The sequence below is a fragment of the Mustela nivalis genome, assembly GCF_964662115.1.
Source record: "Mustela nivalis genome assembly, chromosome: 4".
NCBI lineage: Eukaryota > Metazoa > Chordata > Mammalia > Carnivora > Mustelidae > Mustela > Mustela nivalis.
Genome location: NC_139023.1, coordinates 33238204 through 33254286, shown reverse-complemented (window position 1 = coordinate 33254286; position 16083 = coordinate 33238204). Strand labels below are relative to the sequence as shown.

Genomic DNA, 16083 nt, shown 5'->3' with positions numbered 1-16083 from the left:
CTTTGTTTTGAGACTTCCAAAAAACTGTGTTTGAAACTTAATTTAGCATAATTCTCTTTCAGGAACCGCTCCCCACAAAATGTAGTGATTTCTTTCACCCTGGAGCCGTCTGTTTTAAAAAAACATACTCAACTTCTCTCACTTAAATCACAGGCTTAATCTCCTTACTCCTGAACAAATTTATGACACATTCATTGGAATGATCGATTGACTAAAAAAACATATAACAAGAGTTTTAAATATGGGCTACTTGTGTGGTAGAGAAGAAACTGGACTATCTCATTGCCTGTCTGTGGGGTTGGATTAGGCTTTGCTTGTATTTGAGAGGGTTTAGTAGCTCCCTAATTGTATTTCCTTAATAATCCTTTTTTTTTTTTTTTTTTTTTTTTTTTTTTGGTGGTCTCTCCTGGGCTGTCAGGCTGGGTGGGCTAATTTCCCACAATGAAGTTTGCAAAATTCCCGCATCAAGCATGCCATTCTAAATGTTTCCTTCGTAACCCACAGAAGAGGACCTTTTAAATAGCCCACCAAGGACCCAGTTTAGAAATGATTTATTTTTAAAGTTAACTATGCAGAAAGCAACTTCCCTCTTATATTAAGGAGAAGAATGAACGACAAGACAAATAGAATGGCTGAGTGATTAGCTCTAGCTCTGCTTTTCCTTACCCTACTATAGAATTCGCTGTGAGGCTAACATTCCCACATGCCTGGTGCCCTTCCCACAGAACAGGACATGATTCAAGTTCCTTTGCCTGGAACCCAGTGTCCCTCACTGTCTGGGTGCAGTGTTTCTGTTTGGCTTATCTTTACCATCCTTTGCACTGGCCACAGAGAATGATTTTTGTATTTAACAATCTTCTTTGTGCTTCCCTGCCTCCGTGACTTTGGTGCATGCCATTCCAGCCACCTTGGGGCCCACTTCCTATCCATTTCCATCTCCCTAAATCCCAAACCCATACATTGGGTACCATTTCCTCCACTAAAATATGACCCTCATGACAGCCTGAGTTCAGGCTTCCCTACTCCTCTTAGCACCCACAGGGCTGACAACCATATGTCCCGGCATGGAGATGACAACTCTGGTTTCAGGTGCACTCTCTCTTGTTTCTGATTTGAAAAGTATATTTTGACTGTGCTGAGAGCAAGTAATTTGTTTTACACAGGGCACTACTCATGAGATTGTATGTTTTAACTTTCTATTTATGAGTTCTTGGTGTAGTGACTGTGACTCACCCATCTTTCTCTGCCTAATGATGCTTGCATGTGGCAGGAATGTCATATAGCATTTTGGCAAAAAAACATGGGAAGAAGGAGGAGTAATCTAAAAATCATGTTGGCAGTGTTTTCCTGGGTATGATATCAAAAGTACAAATGATAAGAGAAAAAAAAAGATAAATGGGACTACGTCAAAGTTAAAAGCTTTTGTCCTGCAAATAATACCACCTCCCAACCCACAGAATGGGAGAAAATATGATGATACTTGCAAATCATATGTCCGAGAAGGGACTTGTGCCTAGAATATATAAAGAACTCAATAATCAAAGAATAAATAATCTAATAAAAAATGGGCAAAGATATCTACACAGGTATTTCTCTAAAAAAGATATAAAAATGGATAATACACACATGGAAAGATGTTCAGCATCATTAATCTTTAGAAAAATGCTAATCAAAATGACCAGATAGCTCTGCACACCCACTGGAATGGCAAATTGAAGAAAGAAGGCAAAAAACCCGGTATGGATGTGGAGGGCCTGGAAACTTCGCATACTGCTGGTGGGAATGTGAAATGGGACATTCACTGTGCTAAAGAATTTGATAGTTCCTTAGAAGGTTAGACATTGAGTTATCATAAGACCCAGCAGTTACACTTCTAGGTACATATCCAAGAGAAATGAAAATGTGTATCTGGACAAAAACGTATGCACAAATGTTTGTGACAACATCATTCATAATAGCCAAATTTTGGAAACAACCCAAATGCCCATCAACTGATGAAAGGATATGGTGTTGCCATAGAATGCGATATTATTTGGCCATAAAAAGGAATTGTACCAGTTCATATGCATGTTACAACGTGGATGAACCAACCAAGCCATTATGCTAAATGAAAGAAACCAGTCGCAAAAGATCACATTTTCTATGGTCCTGTTGACTGGAAATGCGCAGAATAGGCAAATCTATAGGGACAGAAAGTACATTAGTGGTTGCCTAGGGCTGGGGGTTGTGTGTGAGTGGGATGGGGGGTTAAAGCTAATAGTATGGGGCTTCTTTCAGGTGGAAGGAAAGTTAAAATTAGTTGGTGGAGCTGGTTGCCTGATCCTGTGAATGTACAAAAAAATTGGATTCTATACTTTCAGTGTGTGAGTTGTATCTCAAGCTATTAACACAGACACACACACACACACACACACACAAAATACATGCTTGTGTACACGCTCAAAATGCAATTTAGAAGTTTTGCTTCTAGATGGTTCCAGTGCTTTCTAGAGGACTCATTCCAAATGTCATTTAGTGCATTTCTAGATGTATTAATATCATATTGTAATGCGCTGCTAATATTTTAGAACTTTACTGAAGATAATGCCCTGTCAATTGATTATGTTAATGTTCTGTCTACTTCCAAAAAGATGTAAAGAAAACTTCAAAATGAAAATAAAAAATCATATTAATTATTCACATTAATTAACATCAGCATCGTGACCTTAGACATAGAAAGGTCATAGAAATGAGGAAACTCTGTTGCTAAAATACTGCATAGTTTTTCTTCGCTTAAAGCTCCTTTTCTATAACATGAAAAGGCTTTGCTTGTAGTCTGATTCCCCAGCCATTGCCTCTGACTTCCAGAACACGTTCTCCATTCCTCTGAAGAAGACTGCATTTTATATTTCTGTTGCACCCACAGCAAAGTAAAATGTGGGTTGCCTGAGGGGAAGTGAACGCCCTCCCCTCCCCCTGCACCCTTCCCATGGTGTGTCCTGTGGTACATCAAAAAGAAGAACCCAGAGACTTTACTGTTTCCTTTGGGGCCTACCAGCTCCCACTATCCTTTAAAGAGGAACAGGGTGACTCCTGTCACTTTCCTCCCAACCCACAGACCAACAGCAAATGAATCAAGTAGTGGTGATTGGTGGGAATGAACTACAAGCCTGTCAGATGTACAGTAGGATTGCTGGAACCCACCTCTGGTCTTGGTGCTGAAAAACTGGTTCAGATGTGATTAACAACAACAAGAAACATTGCAAATTATCCATGTCCCTGAAGTCCATTGTAGTTTCAAAACTGGTATTTTGGGTTTCCCAGTACTTTGCTACTGTTGCTCGTTTCATTATCACGTCACTCAGCAAACACAGATTGAAGCCCTCCCAACGACCAGCCCTCACAGTAGAGATGGGGCTGCAGAGAGAAATAACCCTTTGCCTGATGGGAAGATTGGACAATTTCTGTGATGTGTGATAAGAAAGGAAGCCAAAGAGTGTTGGGATCCAGAGGTGGGAGACATAATCTCTACCTAGGAAATGGTTGAAGGAGAGATAACATTTAAGCTGTATCTTCAAGGATGAGTATGAGTTTGCCAGGCCACAAAGAGTTGGGGGGAGGCTTGTGATGATGGCACGTCAGACAGAGGGAAGAGCAAGCACTTGAAATGCTCAGCAGCTGAAGGGGCTTTGAATACTGAGGGGAGAAATTGTTGCCAGAGACTAGGACAAGTTCAAGATGGGGCAGACTGGAGATGAAGGGGAGGTATCAGGTCAATTTTCAGAAGACCTGGGATAGCATGTTAAGGAGTTCCAGTAACATCCAGCAAGGAATAGGCAGCCAATATGGTCTCTGCACAAAGGAGCAGAGGGGTTGTGTTTGTTTTTTAGGAAATTACAGCTGCTAACAGTGGCGACGTTGATGACTCTCTGCTGTGCACCAAACACAAATATTTGAATTTGTGTTCCCAAGAAGCAGAGATGTTTCCTACACTTTTCTTGCTGTGTCCATCCTTAGTTTACAACTGCAACGTATGGCCCGTGTTCCCAAAGCTCTCTTCCAAGTCACCATTTAGAACCTGGGAGTTTCCCTATAGAACTAGTATTCTTCATAGTCTTCTGTAACCCATACCACGATTGAAGTCGTGACAGTCCCACTGGAGAACCCAGCCCCTGAGGTTGTCTGGCCTTAGCGCAGCCCCTGGTGTGTGGGGTAAGAACTTGATAACGGTATGTGGAATGAATAGGAAATTGATTCAGAATTCTAACTAGTCATATTAGGAGCTGACTTCCGCTTTCTTGGACGGTAAAGGGCATCTTCAGCTCTTGGCTTTTCCGCAAAACTCTTGGGATGGCACGACGGGGTGGGGAGACAGGAGCAAGAGTTAAAGGATGTCCTGAACTTGGCAGAGAAACAGGGCCAGAGGCAGCTGTGGGCACAGCTACAATATAGTCGGGCTTGTCCCTGGAGCTTCTTACTGCCTTTCATTTGTCGGCATCCTCCCTTCCTTCCTCCCCATCCCCAGCTCTGGAGACTACGCCCATGTAGTCCTGCCCTCCAAAGGGACTAACATTAGCTCATTCCTTCCCTTCTATCCTTTCATGTCTCCCAACTCCCAGCCTCCCTTTGACCAGAGGCAGGATGCTTGGGAGGAGAGGTGAGCAATGATGGACATATCAAATTTCCACCTATGCGGAGGGCTGGGGTCAAAACCTGCTTGGAGATGGTAATAGCAACTGCCATTTATCGAGTGTAAACTATACACAAGGCCTGTGCCAAGTATATTACACGTATTATTTCACACTCTCAGGCCATGGCTAATAGGTACTATTGTCCCCATTTTACAGAGGAGCAAGTTGAGGCTCATAGATGCTGAATACTTAAATAGCTTGCCTAGTGAGTTGCAGAGTTGGGATTTGAGCCCATGTCCTTTTTCTTTTTTTAAATCAATTTCTTTCCTTTTTTAAAAGATTTTATTTATTTGACAGAAGCACAGCGAGAGAGGGAACATAAGCAGGGGGAGTGGGAGAGGGAAAAGCAGGCTTCCTGCTGAGGAGGGAGCCCAATAGGGGACTTGATCCCAGAACCCCAGGATCATGCCCTGAACCAAAGGCAGACACTTAACGACTGAGCCTCCCAGGTGCCCCTTGAGCCCAGGTCTTTTTTGTCTCCAGAGGTTACTGTTCCTCTTGGAATTTTGAGTGCCAATCCCATAACTCTTGGTTCTGAGCCCTTCCTTCTGAAGAAGTGTGGAGATCGAGGGCTGGCTGTTTATCCTACTCAAATTCTGGCTCTGGAAGCTTTCAGAGAAAAATCACAGCAATTTCACATTCCCGGTTTTCTTTCCACCCTCCTGACAGTAAACCTAGCAATACCGGGTTTTCATTATGCAAAAGAAATACTAATTACTATCATTTATCCATAATTACTACATAGCACACTCATGATTACATAGATCATTGCCTGTGTCAGGGTAACTTTTGTCTCCATTTTTATTTGGTTACACTAAATTCTGTTCATGTAGTGCCAGCCTTCACAGTTCATTGATCATAAATGTCATCTTAAACTTAGACCTGATAAAATCAGGGAGGATCTTGAGTTGGGGGAAACCAGTGTCAGGGGCAAGGAGCTCCATTACAAGGTGAAGGCATTTGGAGGGACATCCTGTAGGCACTTGGAAACCCAGAAATCACTGAGAGAGGGAAGCAGCTCGGCCAAGGCCACAATTTAAAAAGGGGGGCGGGTGAGTCTGGGGGTGGTGGGCAGATTGATTTAGGTGGCCAAGACTGGTAGCTGGAGATAATTTATTGAAGTGCAGAAAGCAGACCATCACAGGAAAGCTCTTTTCCCAGATTTAAGAAACTCGAGTTTATAATCCTAACTACCACTTGCAAACTCTGACTTCAGATATGTGCCTGGTGGCAGTTTTCTTATCTAGATTGATTTATTGGTTTTCAGTCTCTTCTAGTCCCCCAAACCCCATAATTTCCAAACAGCAGAAGGGCCATGCAAAGGTTGGGCCGTGAGAGAGGCTGAAAATGAATCAAAAGGAATCCAAGATACTCAGATAATTCAGGAGGTTCTCTTCCATGCCTACAGAGTAGTTCATTAGGGTTAGTGTTTTAGGATCGAGAACAAGAGTGATATGGAAGAAGAGTTTTTCCCTAGCAGATGCGGGAAAGTAAAAATGGGTCCGTTTGCCTGCAGTGCCTCCGAGTTTAGCTAGTCCCTTCCAGCTGCCCTCCCAGTGAGCCCCAGGGGAAAGGGTGTGTGTCCAGGTGTGCGATTTTGCATTTTAGGACAGGATTTTCTTGGGTGCAGTTTGGGCAAAGTGGGGTCCCACTTTACTGGAAGAGGATCTTCTGGAGGTCTATGATAGTTAAGGTAATGCTGGGTGCCTTAATCTCAGTGATGGAAATGTACTCAATGGAAATGTACTTCTCACTCTTGTGTAGCTCAGTTTTGACAGCAGGAAAGAGTGGAGGTGACTTTGCTTCAGGCAGTGGTTCAAGGATCTGAGATGATAGAGACTCTATCCTTAACACATGTCTTCTCTCTCCGGTCTTTCTTCATGTGAACATCTAACCCATAAATGGGGAAGAAGAGGGAAAAGGGAGAGTTACTTGGGAGAAGTTTTAGGGTCAGGCCTGGGTGTGAGAATATACTATTCTGCTTACACCCGATTGACCAGAACTCTGTTACAGGGCTACAAAAAATTGCAAAGAGGGTGGAAAATGTAGCCTGGGTGGAAATGTGTGCTTAGGAGGGAGAGGAGATGGATTTGGTCGGTGATCTCTGTCACAGGAGCTGTATCAGAATAATTCATAGTCAGTCCCAACTTCTTGGAATTCCAAGACAAAGGCCTTGTAAAGCTCTTATGATCTCTTCTTTGAGTATGTTCAAGGCAGGTGGCATAAATGTTCTGGATAATCCACATTCTATATAATGCATAGCAGCAACCCTCAAAGATTTGGTGGATGTTAATGATGGCAGTTTTCATTCCATCACCGTTTCGTTTATATAAATTCTTGTTTGGTTCAGGTTTCACTTTTCCCTACCTTTTAGTCCATTTTTCTTGACCCCAGAGGGCTTATTAACGTTCGCCCTTTTGCTGAGGCAACTCTATAAAGAAATCTTTAAAAATGACATCTGTAACAGATTTATGATCAGGGTTAAATTGATCTCATGCTTTGGTTCAAAAACAGTTGCCATGTTAGATTAAATGAAAGTGCATATACCTTCATTCAGGGTACATGGTCGAAAAAACCCAGAAAGTGATCAAGGAAACCACGTAGAAAAATACTATGGAACCAAATTAGAAGGGACACAGAGTAGGTAATTTTGTGATCATAGCTGCCTATCGCAGCTGTACAAACCAAGGTAATGAGGCGGTGATGTAATCTCTTGTAAAGAATAAACTGATTTCCCATGAGATTAAACATGAACTTCCCAACCCTGTGTGCAAGGTCCAGATATCTCCTCTGGTCTCCCCTAAACCCTAGGATCATTATGAGATTTGAATTCATGAATTGAACGACTTGTAGAGTAAGCTGAACTTTACAATCCTTTTAAAATTTTGCCTTTAATGTTTATGTCACAGTTCAATGGCAAACTTCTCATTGGTTTAGTTCCTGATGTCTGGATGGTCTTGTAATGTGACCTTTGTACCTGTATTCTCGGTGTTGGGACCCTTGCAGAACTATTATCTTAGCGGCTGGAAGAATCAGAATGAACCATCCCAGAATAGAGAAACTCTCCATCACAGAATAGATATTTGAGATTTTTCTTTTTAGTCACAGATAGAGACAGATTTCTTCATTTCTGGTTTATGACCATTAAACAATGGTTGAGAGGTTCCCAACGGTTGGATATTAAGTATTAACAGAGAGTTCATGAATGCAGCCTGTGGTCTAATCAGAACATCAGTCTCATTCCCTAGCTGTCTCAATAATTGTTTATTTAAGGAATCAAATCTTTAATCTTTTAAGAACTGTATTCAATAGAACTCGTACCGCGCATGTCTTTAATTCAACTTCTCAGAAACTCAGGATGGCGCGTGCACTACGTGGTGTGACAATGAACCACAGATGTGCACAGTTCGTGTCTTCCTGTGGGTTTTAAATCTGTTAGTGAGCATTCGCCATGAGGGAGCAACCTGGGGTCTATCGTGTCTTCCTTTGTGTCCCTGTCCCCAGCTTCAGGCCAGCACGTCATGCTCCATAAATATTTGTTGAGTATGTGAAGGAACATATGGAATAGCCTTCCTTGATACAGGTCACGGTGTGTTTCATATTTAGAATATGAGTTTAGTAGACACCATTTAATTTCTGTCATATAAGAAGCACATGTATTTGTGCTTGCCTTTAATGTCATTAACTATTTCCTAATTGAGGATTATCCCAGATCATGACTTGTCTTCCTGTTTCTAGTCATTTCTTATCACACGTAGATTTAGGCAAGCTATACACATTTGCTGACTTGATTCATTAATGTGAGATTTTTGTCCAAGGTGGCCAGAAAAAGAAAATAAGAAATACTTACCTTAGTCTTCGCCAGCTAGCTAATGGAAAACTTGAAACTAAAATGACCTGAACTGGGGTACCTGGGTGACTCAGTGAGTTAAAGCCTCTGCCTTCGGCTCAGGTCATGATCCCAGTGTGGGTCCTGGGATTGAGCCCCACATTGGGAATCTCTGCTCAGCAGGGAGCCTGCTTCCCCCCATCCCTTCTGCCTGCCTCTCTTCCTACTTGTGATTTCTGTCTGTCAAATAAATAAATAAATAAATAAATAAATAAATAAATAAATAAAATCTTTAAAAAAATTTAAAAATAAAAATAAAATGACCTGAACTTACTTAGCAAAAAAGGGTGTGCGTAGTAGACCACATGGGTATGAGGAGATAAATTTCCATTTACCAAACGCTTACAATGCACATTGTCCCATTGGCTCTTCACCACAGTCCTGGATGGAAGGTGCGGTTTTCAAAATCCCCATTAAGGGAAAACTGACACTCTGCTTAAGGGACTTGTAAGTGGCCTGTGGCTAATGAGTGTAGAGTTTAGCTCTTAAAACCTAGATTACTTATTCCAAATTTACTACACCTTCCTCTTCATTAAGTGTAAAAGGTTTGTTCTTTGTGTATGTGTGAGTGTCGAGTTGTACTTTGCTGCACATACTGAAGCAGGACTTTCTAAAACACAGAGTTTCCATATAAAATGACTGGCCTAAGACATGAAGGCTGTCTTGGCTGTGGTGCGAAGCAGCTGTGCATGTCTCTGAGGGAGGTCTTCCCATCTGTCTGGGGCTGTCTTTTCTTCTATAAAAATGGTGGAATGAATACATGACCTGTCTCTACAGGACAGGATAGTTGGACACAGTAGATCTCAGAGGGTTCATGAATATAAAATATAATCATTGCTTTTTTTTTTTTAAGATTTTATTTATTTATTTGACAGACAGAGATCACAAGGAGGCAGAGAGGCAGGCAGAGAGAGAGGGAAGCAGGATCCCTGCTGAGCAGAGAATTTCATGTGGGGCTTGATTCCAGGACCCTGAGATAATGACCTGAGCTGAAGGCAGAGGCTTTAACCCACTGAGCCACCCTAGGCGCCCCATAATCATCGCTTTAAAGCCTGTTGTCAAGAGCTATTTATTGAAAATATTTATATTTAATTTACATAGGTAGGCGATAGGGGTTGTTAGTAAAATTGCAGGTGAATATCCTTGACTGTTACCCATCGCTGTATTTTTTGAACTTCTCATCTGTCTCCTAATATGTGCAAGAAACGTCCTCAGTTTAATGCAAAATACAAGACAGGCAGGTGTTGGGCACTCCTGCAATGTCAATTCTGTGTAATCTTTTATTGTTGTGTACTGTAAACTGCGTACCGGACTAGAGCAATGTTTATGCAAAAAAACAAAACAAAAAACAAAACAAAACAAAAAAAAACCCAAAACACAGCTGCCTTGATCTTGAAAGCATTCCAATTATTTAAGAGCACTTTAGCTTTTTATTTTTTAATTTGTGGCTAAACATTTGTCAGAATTTTTTGCTTGTTTGTTTGTTTTGGGGTTTTTTTGTGTTGTGTGTGTGTGTGTGTGTGTGTGGCTCTTTTGTGGTTAAGGTCCAGCATCTCATAGTTGTTTTTGAAGAACATCTTGTGACAGGAAAGATTTCTGCCATATAATTTGGGAAAGGACAGCTATAATAAAGTCTATTAAAAAAATCTGAACCTGACTAAAAGAGGAGATGATGGTGCATTGCTACTAAACTTATTAATACAAAGGTGCCTTTTAGAGATTTGCTTATTTATTTGACAGAGATCACAAGTAGGCAGAGAGGCAGGCAGAGAGAGGAAGGGAAGCAGGCTCCCTGCTGAGCAGCCAGACTTGGGGCTTGATCCCAGGACCCTGAGATCATGACCTAAGCTGAAGGCAGAGGCTTTAACCCACTGAGCCACGCAGGCGCCCCCAAAGATGCCTTTTAAAGGAGGATTTTCAGTTTATAAATTCTTTAATAGGGTATTTGTTATTCTTTCTGCTTTGGCTAATTAGCAACAAAGCTTGAGGATCTGGTAGCAGTGGTATTTTATTTCATTAGAATATTGAAAAGTATTAGAGTAAGTAGTTGATCTAAAATACAATGAATTGAATGAGTATAAAATAAATGCTTAAGACAAATGTAGAAAAACATTGATAGAGACCTTACTATGCACCAGGCTCTGTGCTAACTCCTTACGTATTTTGTCCCATTTAAGACTCAGTGACCCTTGTGCAATTGGTACTATTGTATTTCTATATTACAGTCAAGGCTGAAGTTAAGGGACTTGCCCTAAGTAATAGTCCCAGGGAATGGCAGAGCTGGGCTTTGGATTCGGTCAGTTGGACTCCAGAGCCAGTGCTTTCAGTCCCTGCGAGCTGCGCATCCAGTCTGCGGTCCACAGTGGTAAAAAAGGATGTAGGTCCACATGTATCCATAAGGCATATGCTTCAAGGCACATTGTTCTCCCTCCAAGGACTATCGGTAAGTGGTAAAACAAGGTGGAGGACAGTGTTTACTTATGCTTCATCTGTCCTTTTAAAAAAAAAAATTATATGTATCTCTATATATTTTCTTTGAAAGGTCTTTAAGGTCACCTTCAGGGAATAGTCTGGGACCCTGGGGGACTCGGGTAAGGGTGAGATTTGGGTCTTTTGAATTACTAATACTGTGCACAGATACTGTTTTAAAATCCAGTTAAACATGACACTGTTAAAATCTAGTGAAAAAAGTAACATATCCTAGGTGTTCATATATTTGAAAACTTCACTTTGGAGACATCATATCTATCTGCTTACTTTAAAGCATGAGATACGGAACATTAACGCTGCACACGAGAATGTGCTGATCCAGGAAACTTGGATTCTGGGCCTGATTATGCCACTCATCAGCTCTGGAGAAGTTACTCATTCATCATCATCAGGCTTCAATTTTCTAAGCTGTAAAATGAGGAGAGAACAAGCTGTCTTCCGACTTGAAAAACCAGTAATTCCAAAATAAGTCATAAAGAAGCACTTTTTAAAAAACATTAGGTTCCTGCATAAAACGAAGTGGGCTCATGAGAAGAGTGCCATCTTGGCTGTCACTGGGCGAAAAGCACGTGTCTCCTCTGAGCGGTGCCTGTTGGTGGGGGCGTGCTGGAATTGCCGTGAAAGTGACCCAGAACAGACGGACTGATCCTTGATGCGAAACCAGGATCCCGGCTGTCGTGAGCAGTGGGCCGATGGTTCTCAGTTCATGAATACAGTGTGTCAAAGTCAAACAGAAGCTGAATTCAAGACTAATTACCAACCTGTTTCAATGACTCTTTTGTTACTAATTTGTAGAGATCTATCAAGCATAGGTTCTTCAAAATTTTCTATCATTCTGGACTCCGTGAATGACAATAGAAGTTGGCAAACTTACTCTGTAAAGAGCCAAATAGTAAAAATTGTATGCGTTGTGGGCCATATGTTCTCTGTCATAGTAACTCAACTCTGCTGTCACAGAAGCAGCAGTAGATAGTACATAAATGAATGGCTATGGCTGGCCTCCAGTAAAACTTTATTTACAAAAACAGGCACTGGACCATATTTGGCCCATGGTTCCTAGTTTGCTGGACCCCGAGTTGTGATAAATGCCTCCCTTAGTTTTCTCTTTGCACTGCAATCCTGAGATAAGTTACCCGATGGCCTCCCCTCTCTAATTCCTGAATGTGGGAATAAACGCTTCCCTTTTGCAGCTCCCTGCCTTCCATTATTCCTTTCTGAATAACTTAGTTCGCAAATGCAACATTCCACTACATCACTCTGATGCCAGCCCTTTTTTCCTTTTACAGATTGCCTTCCTTGTTTCTTTTTGCTCGGAACTAGTTCCTCAAGACAGGGAGTTAGAGTTTTGTTTTTGGGGTTTTTTTTTTTTTTCTTTTTTTTTTAACATTCCTTTGCTTATATTACTATTTTTACGTGATTTCAACCTTGACCCCCAAGATGTTTTGCTCACATATCTTCTGTACCGAGGGAATTGTGGTAAGCCTTATTTAGAGTCTTTAAGCCATGATTGGTTAACTTCTCACTAACCATTCTCTTCCCTTTCTTCAGTGAAGATCGCCCACATTTAACAAGCCACTCTCAATGAGCCAAAGGGGTCTGGAGGTGGAATTAGTCTTGGCAAATTATTTGCAAAGACAGATGTTGGTCTCTGAACTTAATGCATTCCTGGAGAGACCCCTGCCTTGGCCAGGAGAATTGGGAACAGGCCTTGTCTGTGGTAATAATAGCTGGCTCCAGTCCTAGACAGTTCCCTCCCGACCTCCATCCCGTTCATATCCGTGTCCTATCCCTTGGTACACCTTCCCGTCTGCATCCCTTCTTTCCCAGCATTCCTCAGTTCTAAAACTTCACCTGCTATGGACAAACTTGATGCTGGCAAAGCTCTCCACTTGTATGCATGAAGGCTCATCGATTACTGCGATTTACTACACGCTTTAAATTCACTGCTTTTCCTATTCAGCAATTTAGCCGTGGCCCCGGATAAAGGTGATTTGTGTGATCTGTCTTGCTTTATGCCTCACTTGACATTCTGCCTTTTTCATGACAGGTTGCTGAATGCTATAAAGCCAGGACTTGTTAAAAAGATCAATAGATTGCCTACCCCCATTGCGGGATTGGTGAGTATCCAGAATTGAGATTTATTTTCCAATATTCCTTAGCTCTAACCTAAGGGTCATGACAATGCCATTTATTACAGTTCTCCCCTGCAATGTATGTTACACTTGAATGAGGATACATTGAATCCATTAAACTGAGAGGTCACTTAAAAATGAAAGATCGCAGTTATGCCTAAATGGCAACTTAATCTTTGTTTGTATCCTTCCCATGAGTGATAAGGACCATCATTCTTAAAGAGGTGAATTTGTTTTGGGGCGAGAGGCTGATAATTAGGTTGACCCCAGGGGGAAGAATGTGATTGTAATTATGGTTTTCTCATTTCATTTTTTACTGCATTCCCCTGGAAGGAAAGGGAGGGAGGGGGAGGTAGAGAAAGAGAATTTCATGATTTACAAGCAGGACTTCCATCATAAATTGCTGGTTTGGGCCTTAAAATCTACCTGTGTTTAAATACCACATTTGGAGACCAAATCTCTTCTAAAGACATAATGGGTGCTCAGGTGATCCTTATGTCATCGGGAGACTTGTCTCAGAAAAGCCCTTGCCCTCCTGAACCTATCCGTTTAGACAGACAAAACGCGTGGGGTCACATGTGGTCAGAAGCTGAAGTTTTTAATGCATTGATATATAATTCCTGGCGACTCATGTTAATTATTTAGTTGATGTTGCCTTTTTGGTGAAAAGGGGGAAAGTGGAAGATCAAGAAGACAAATATAGCTTAGTTCCGGAAGGACCGTGCACACATACACGTGTGCACAAAATGCTAAGGATGTATGTGGCCCAGTAAGGACTCACTGACTATTTCCAGTGTGACCGTCTTCTCTGCATGTGGTTTGGCAGAAAACAATTAGAAAAATGTCAAGAATTTAGGCAGGCTCCTACACAGACCTTACTGAGGGTTGTCAGAAAGTTTCTTTGCCATATCAGGATGACTAATTAAAATTAGAGGTACCTCCTTTCCCCCACAAAAAGAGGTTGTGTTTGTGAACCATAAGGGTTTTGGTAATAAGGTTTGTGGTTTCAGCAAGTTGAACGAAGTGGATTTTTTTTTTTTTTTAATCATAAGAATTGATATTTCTGTAAATGCATTTTATTTCCCATACTGGTCAGTAGGTAAGCTGGTAATTACTCTTTAAAAAATCTTTCTAATGTTTGTTGGAATCATGTAGCCAGGTAAGTTAACAGATGGATAGACAGTAGATAAATCTGGAAGGAATGGATTTGAATATTTTATAAAATAATCTCTGTATCTGTATTATGTATTACATATAGTAATGTGTGTATATATTATTTTAGAATTTTTATGAAGTCCATTTCTTCCAAATATTAAGGTCACAGTCTTAATAATGCTGACAAATATCTGTTTGGCCTCAAGCCTGTGGCATTTCCTGACCTTGGAACTCTGGGATTTTATGTTATAGGAATAAAATGCACAGCATGAAGTCAAGGGAGTAAAATCCACAGAAACCAAAGCAATAGCCCAGAGTCCAGAAAAGGAGAAAAGGGTTTTGAAACTTTAATTCAAATGTGAATCATAAATAATTCTAGCAAAATTACAGGTTTAGGACACGTGCGTTGATCTTTATAGCATTTCTTATCATGGATCAAATGTTACTCTTCACATATTGCCTCCACTTTAGAGCAGGCAGGAATTTGATTAAAGAAAACAAGGGGCTCTGGTTGCTTTCCTCCCACTGCTGTCCTTGACTTTTATTTCTCCTCTTCTCCTTTCCCTGTGAGTTTCCTTTTCGCTTTGTCCTTTCCATCATTTTTCCTCTTTCTTGCCCTTTTCTGAATAACACTTCCTCACTTATCTTCATTCTTTATCACCTATATCTTTTTTTTTTTTTTTTTTTTTACCGGTTTGTTATTGTGGTTGCTTGTAATAAGAAATATATTTGGTCTTTGTCCGTGTCTAGCACAGAGCTCCTAAAACCCTTGAAATTTCTTAAGCAGTAAGAGCCATGGGGACATCTTTGTAGTACTATTGGGTCTTTTGTCATTGATTCTTGAAATAAAGCTAGTCCTATAAAGTTTGAAGGAGTGTCTTGTTATTCACAACCTTTGAACCACACCTGACTTTATGTTAATGAGGTAGGTGACTTCTGGAAAGCCCCAAGGTGGGGGGGTGGAGGATGGTTGCCTGGGGAACCCAACCAGGTGATTGGAGGGTTGGAACTTTCAGCCCCAGCCCCAAACCTCAGTGAAGGGAGAAGGCTGGAAGTGGAGTGCAGATGCCAGTGGCCAGTGGAGCCTCCATAAAAAACCAAAAGGGCGGGGTCTGGAGAGCTTCCTGGTTGGTGAACCCAGGGAGATTTGGGGAGAGTGGCAGGCCCAGAAAGTGTGGAAGTTCTCTGCCCTTTCCCACATGTCCTGCCCTGTTACGTACTTTTCCATGTGGCTATTCATCTGTATCCTTTATAATATCCTTTATAGTAAACTGGTAAATATCAGTCCATGTTTTTCTGAGTTCTGTGAGCCACTCTAGCAAATTAACCAAGCCCAAGGAGGGGGTCATGGGAACCTCAGATTTATAGCCCATTGGTCAGAAACACAGGAGACAACTTGGCTTTGGGATTGTTACGGGAAGTGGGGAGGGGAGCAAGTCTCACAGGACTGAGCCCTTAATCTGTGGGATCTGACACGATCTCCAGGTACAGAGTGTCAGAACTGAGTTAATTGCATGATGGTGTTGGAAACACACACAGCAGAGTTATCCTTAGTCCTCCTGAAAATACTTATCTAAATGTAATTAATTGCAACCCATTCATTAATGATTCCTGATACTACAAATCTGGTCAGATGTGTTTCCTCGCCTACAATTACCTTCAAAACAGCATTGCCAAAAATTCGTACAGTAGTTGGGTTCCTGGCAAGAAACAAAACTGCCACCCTCCTCTCCTCCATCCCCCCATT

The 16083-nt window shown here is 41.4% G+C and overlaps 1 protein-coding gene across 18 annotated transcripts in view; it reads left to right on the top strand.

The window, feature by feature from the left end:
- Positions 1-16083, top strand: part of LIMCH1 (LIM and calponin homology domains 1) — a 329186-nt gene that overhangs the window by 144478 nt on the left and 168625 nt on the right. For all 18 annotated transcript variants that reach the window (XM_082728805.1, XM_082728814.1, XM_082728813.1 and 15 more), the window contains exon 3: positions 13097-13166. In XM_082728805.1, the coding sequence (XP_082584931.1) occupies positions 13097-13166 (70 nt within the window). The remainder of the gene's footprint in view (positions 1-13096; positions 13167-16083) is intronic.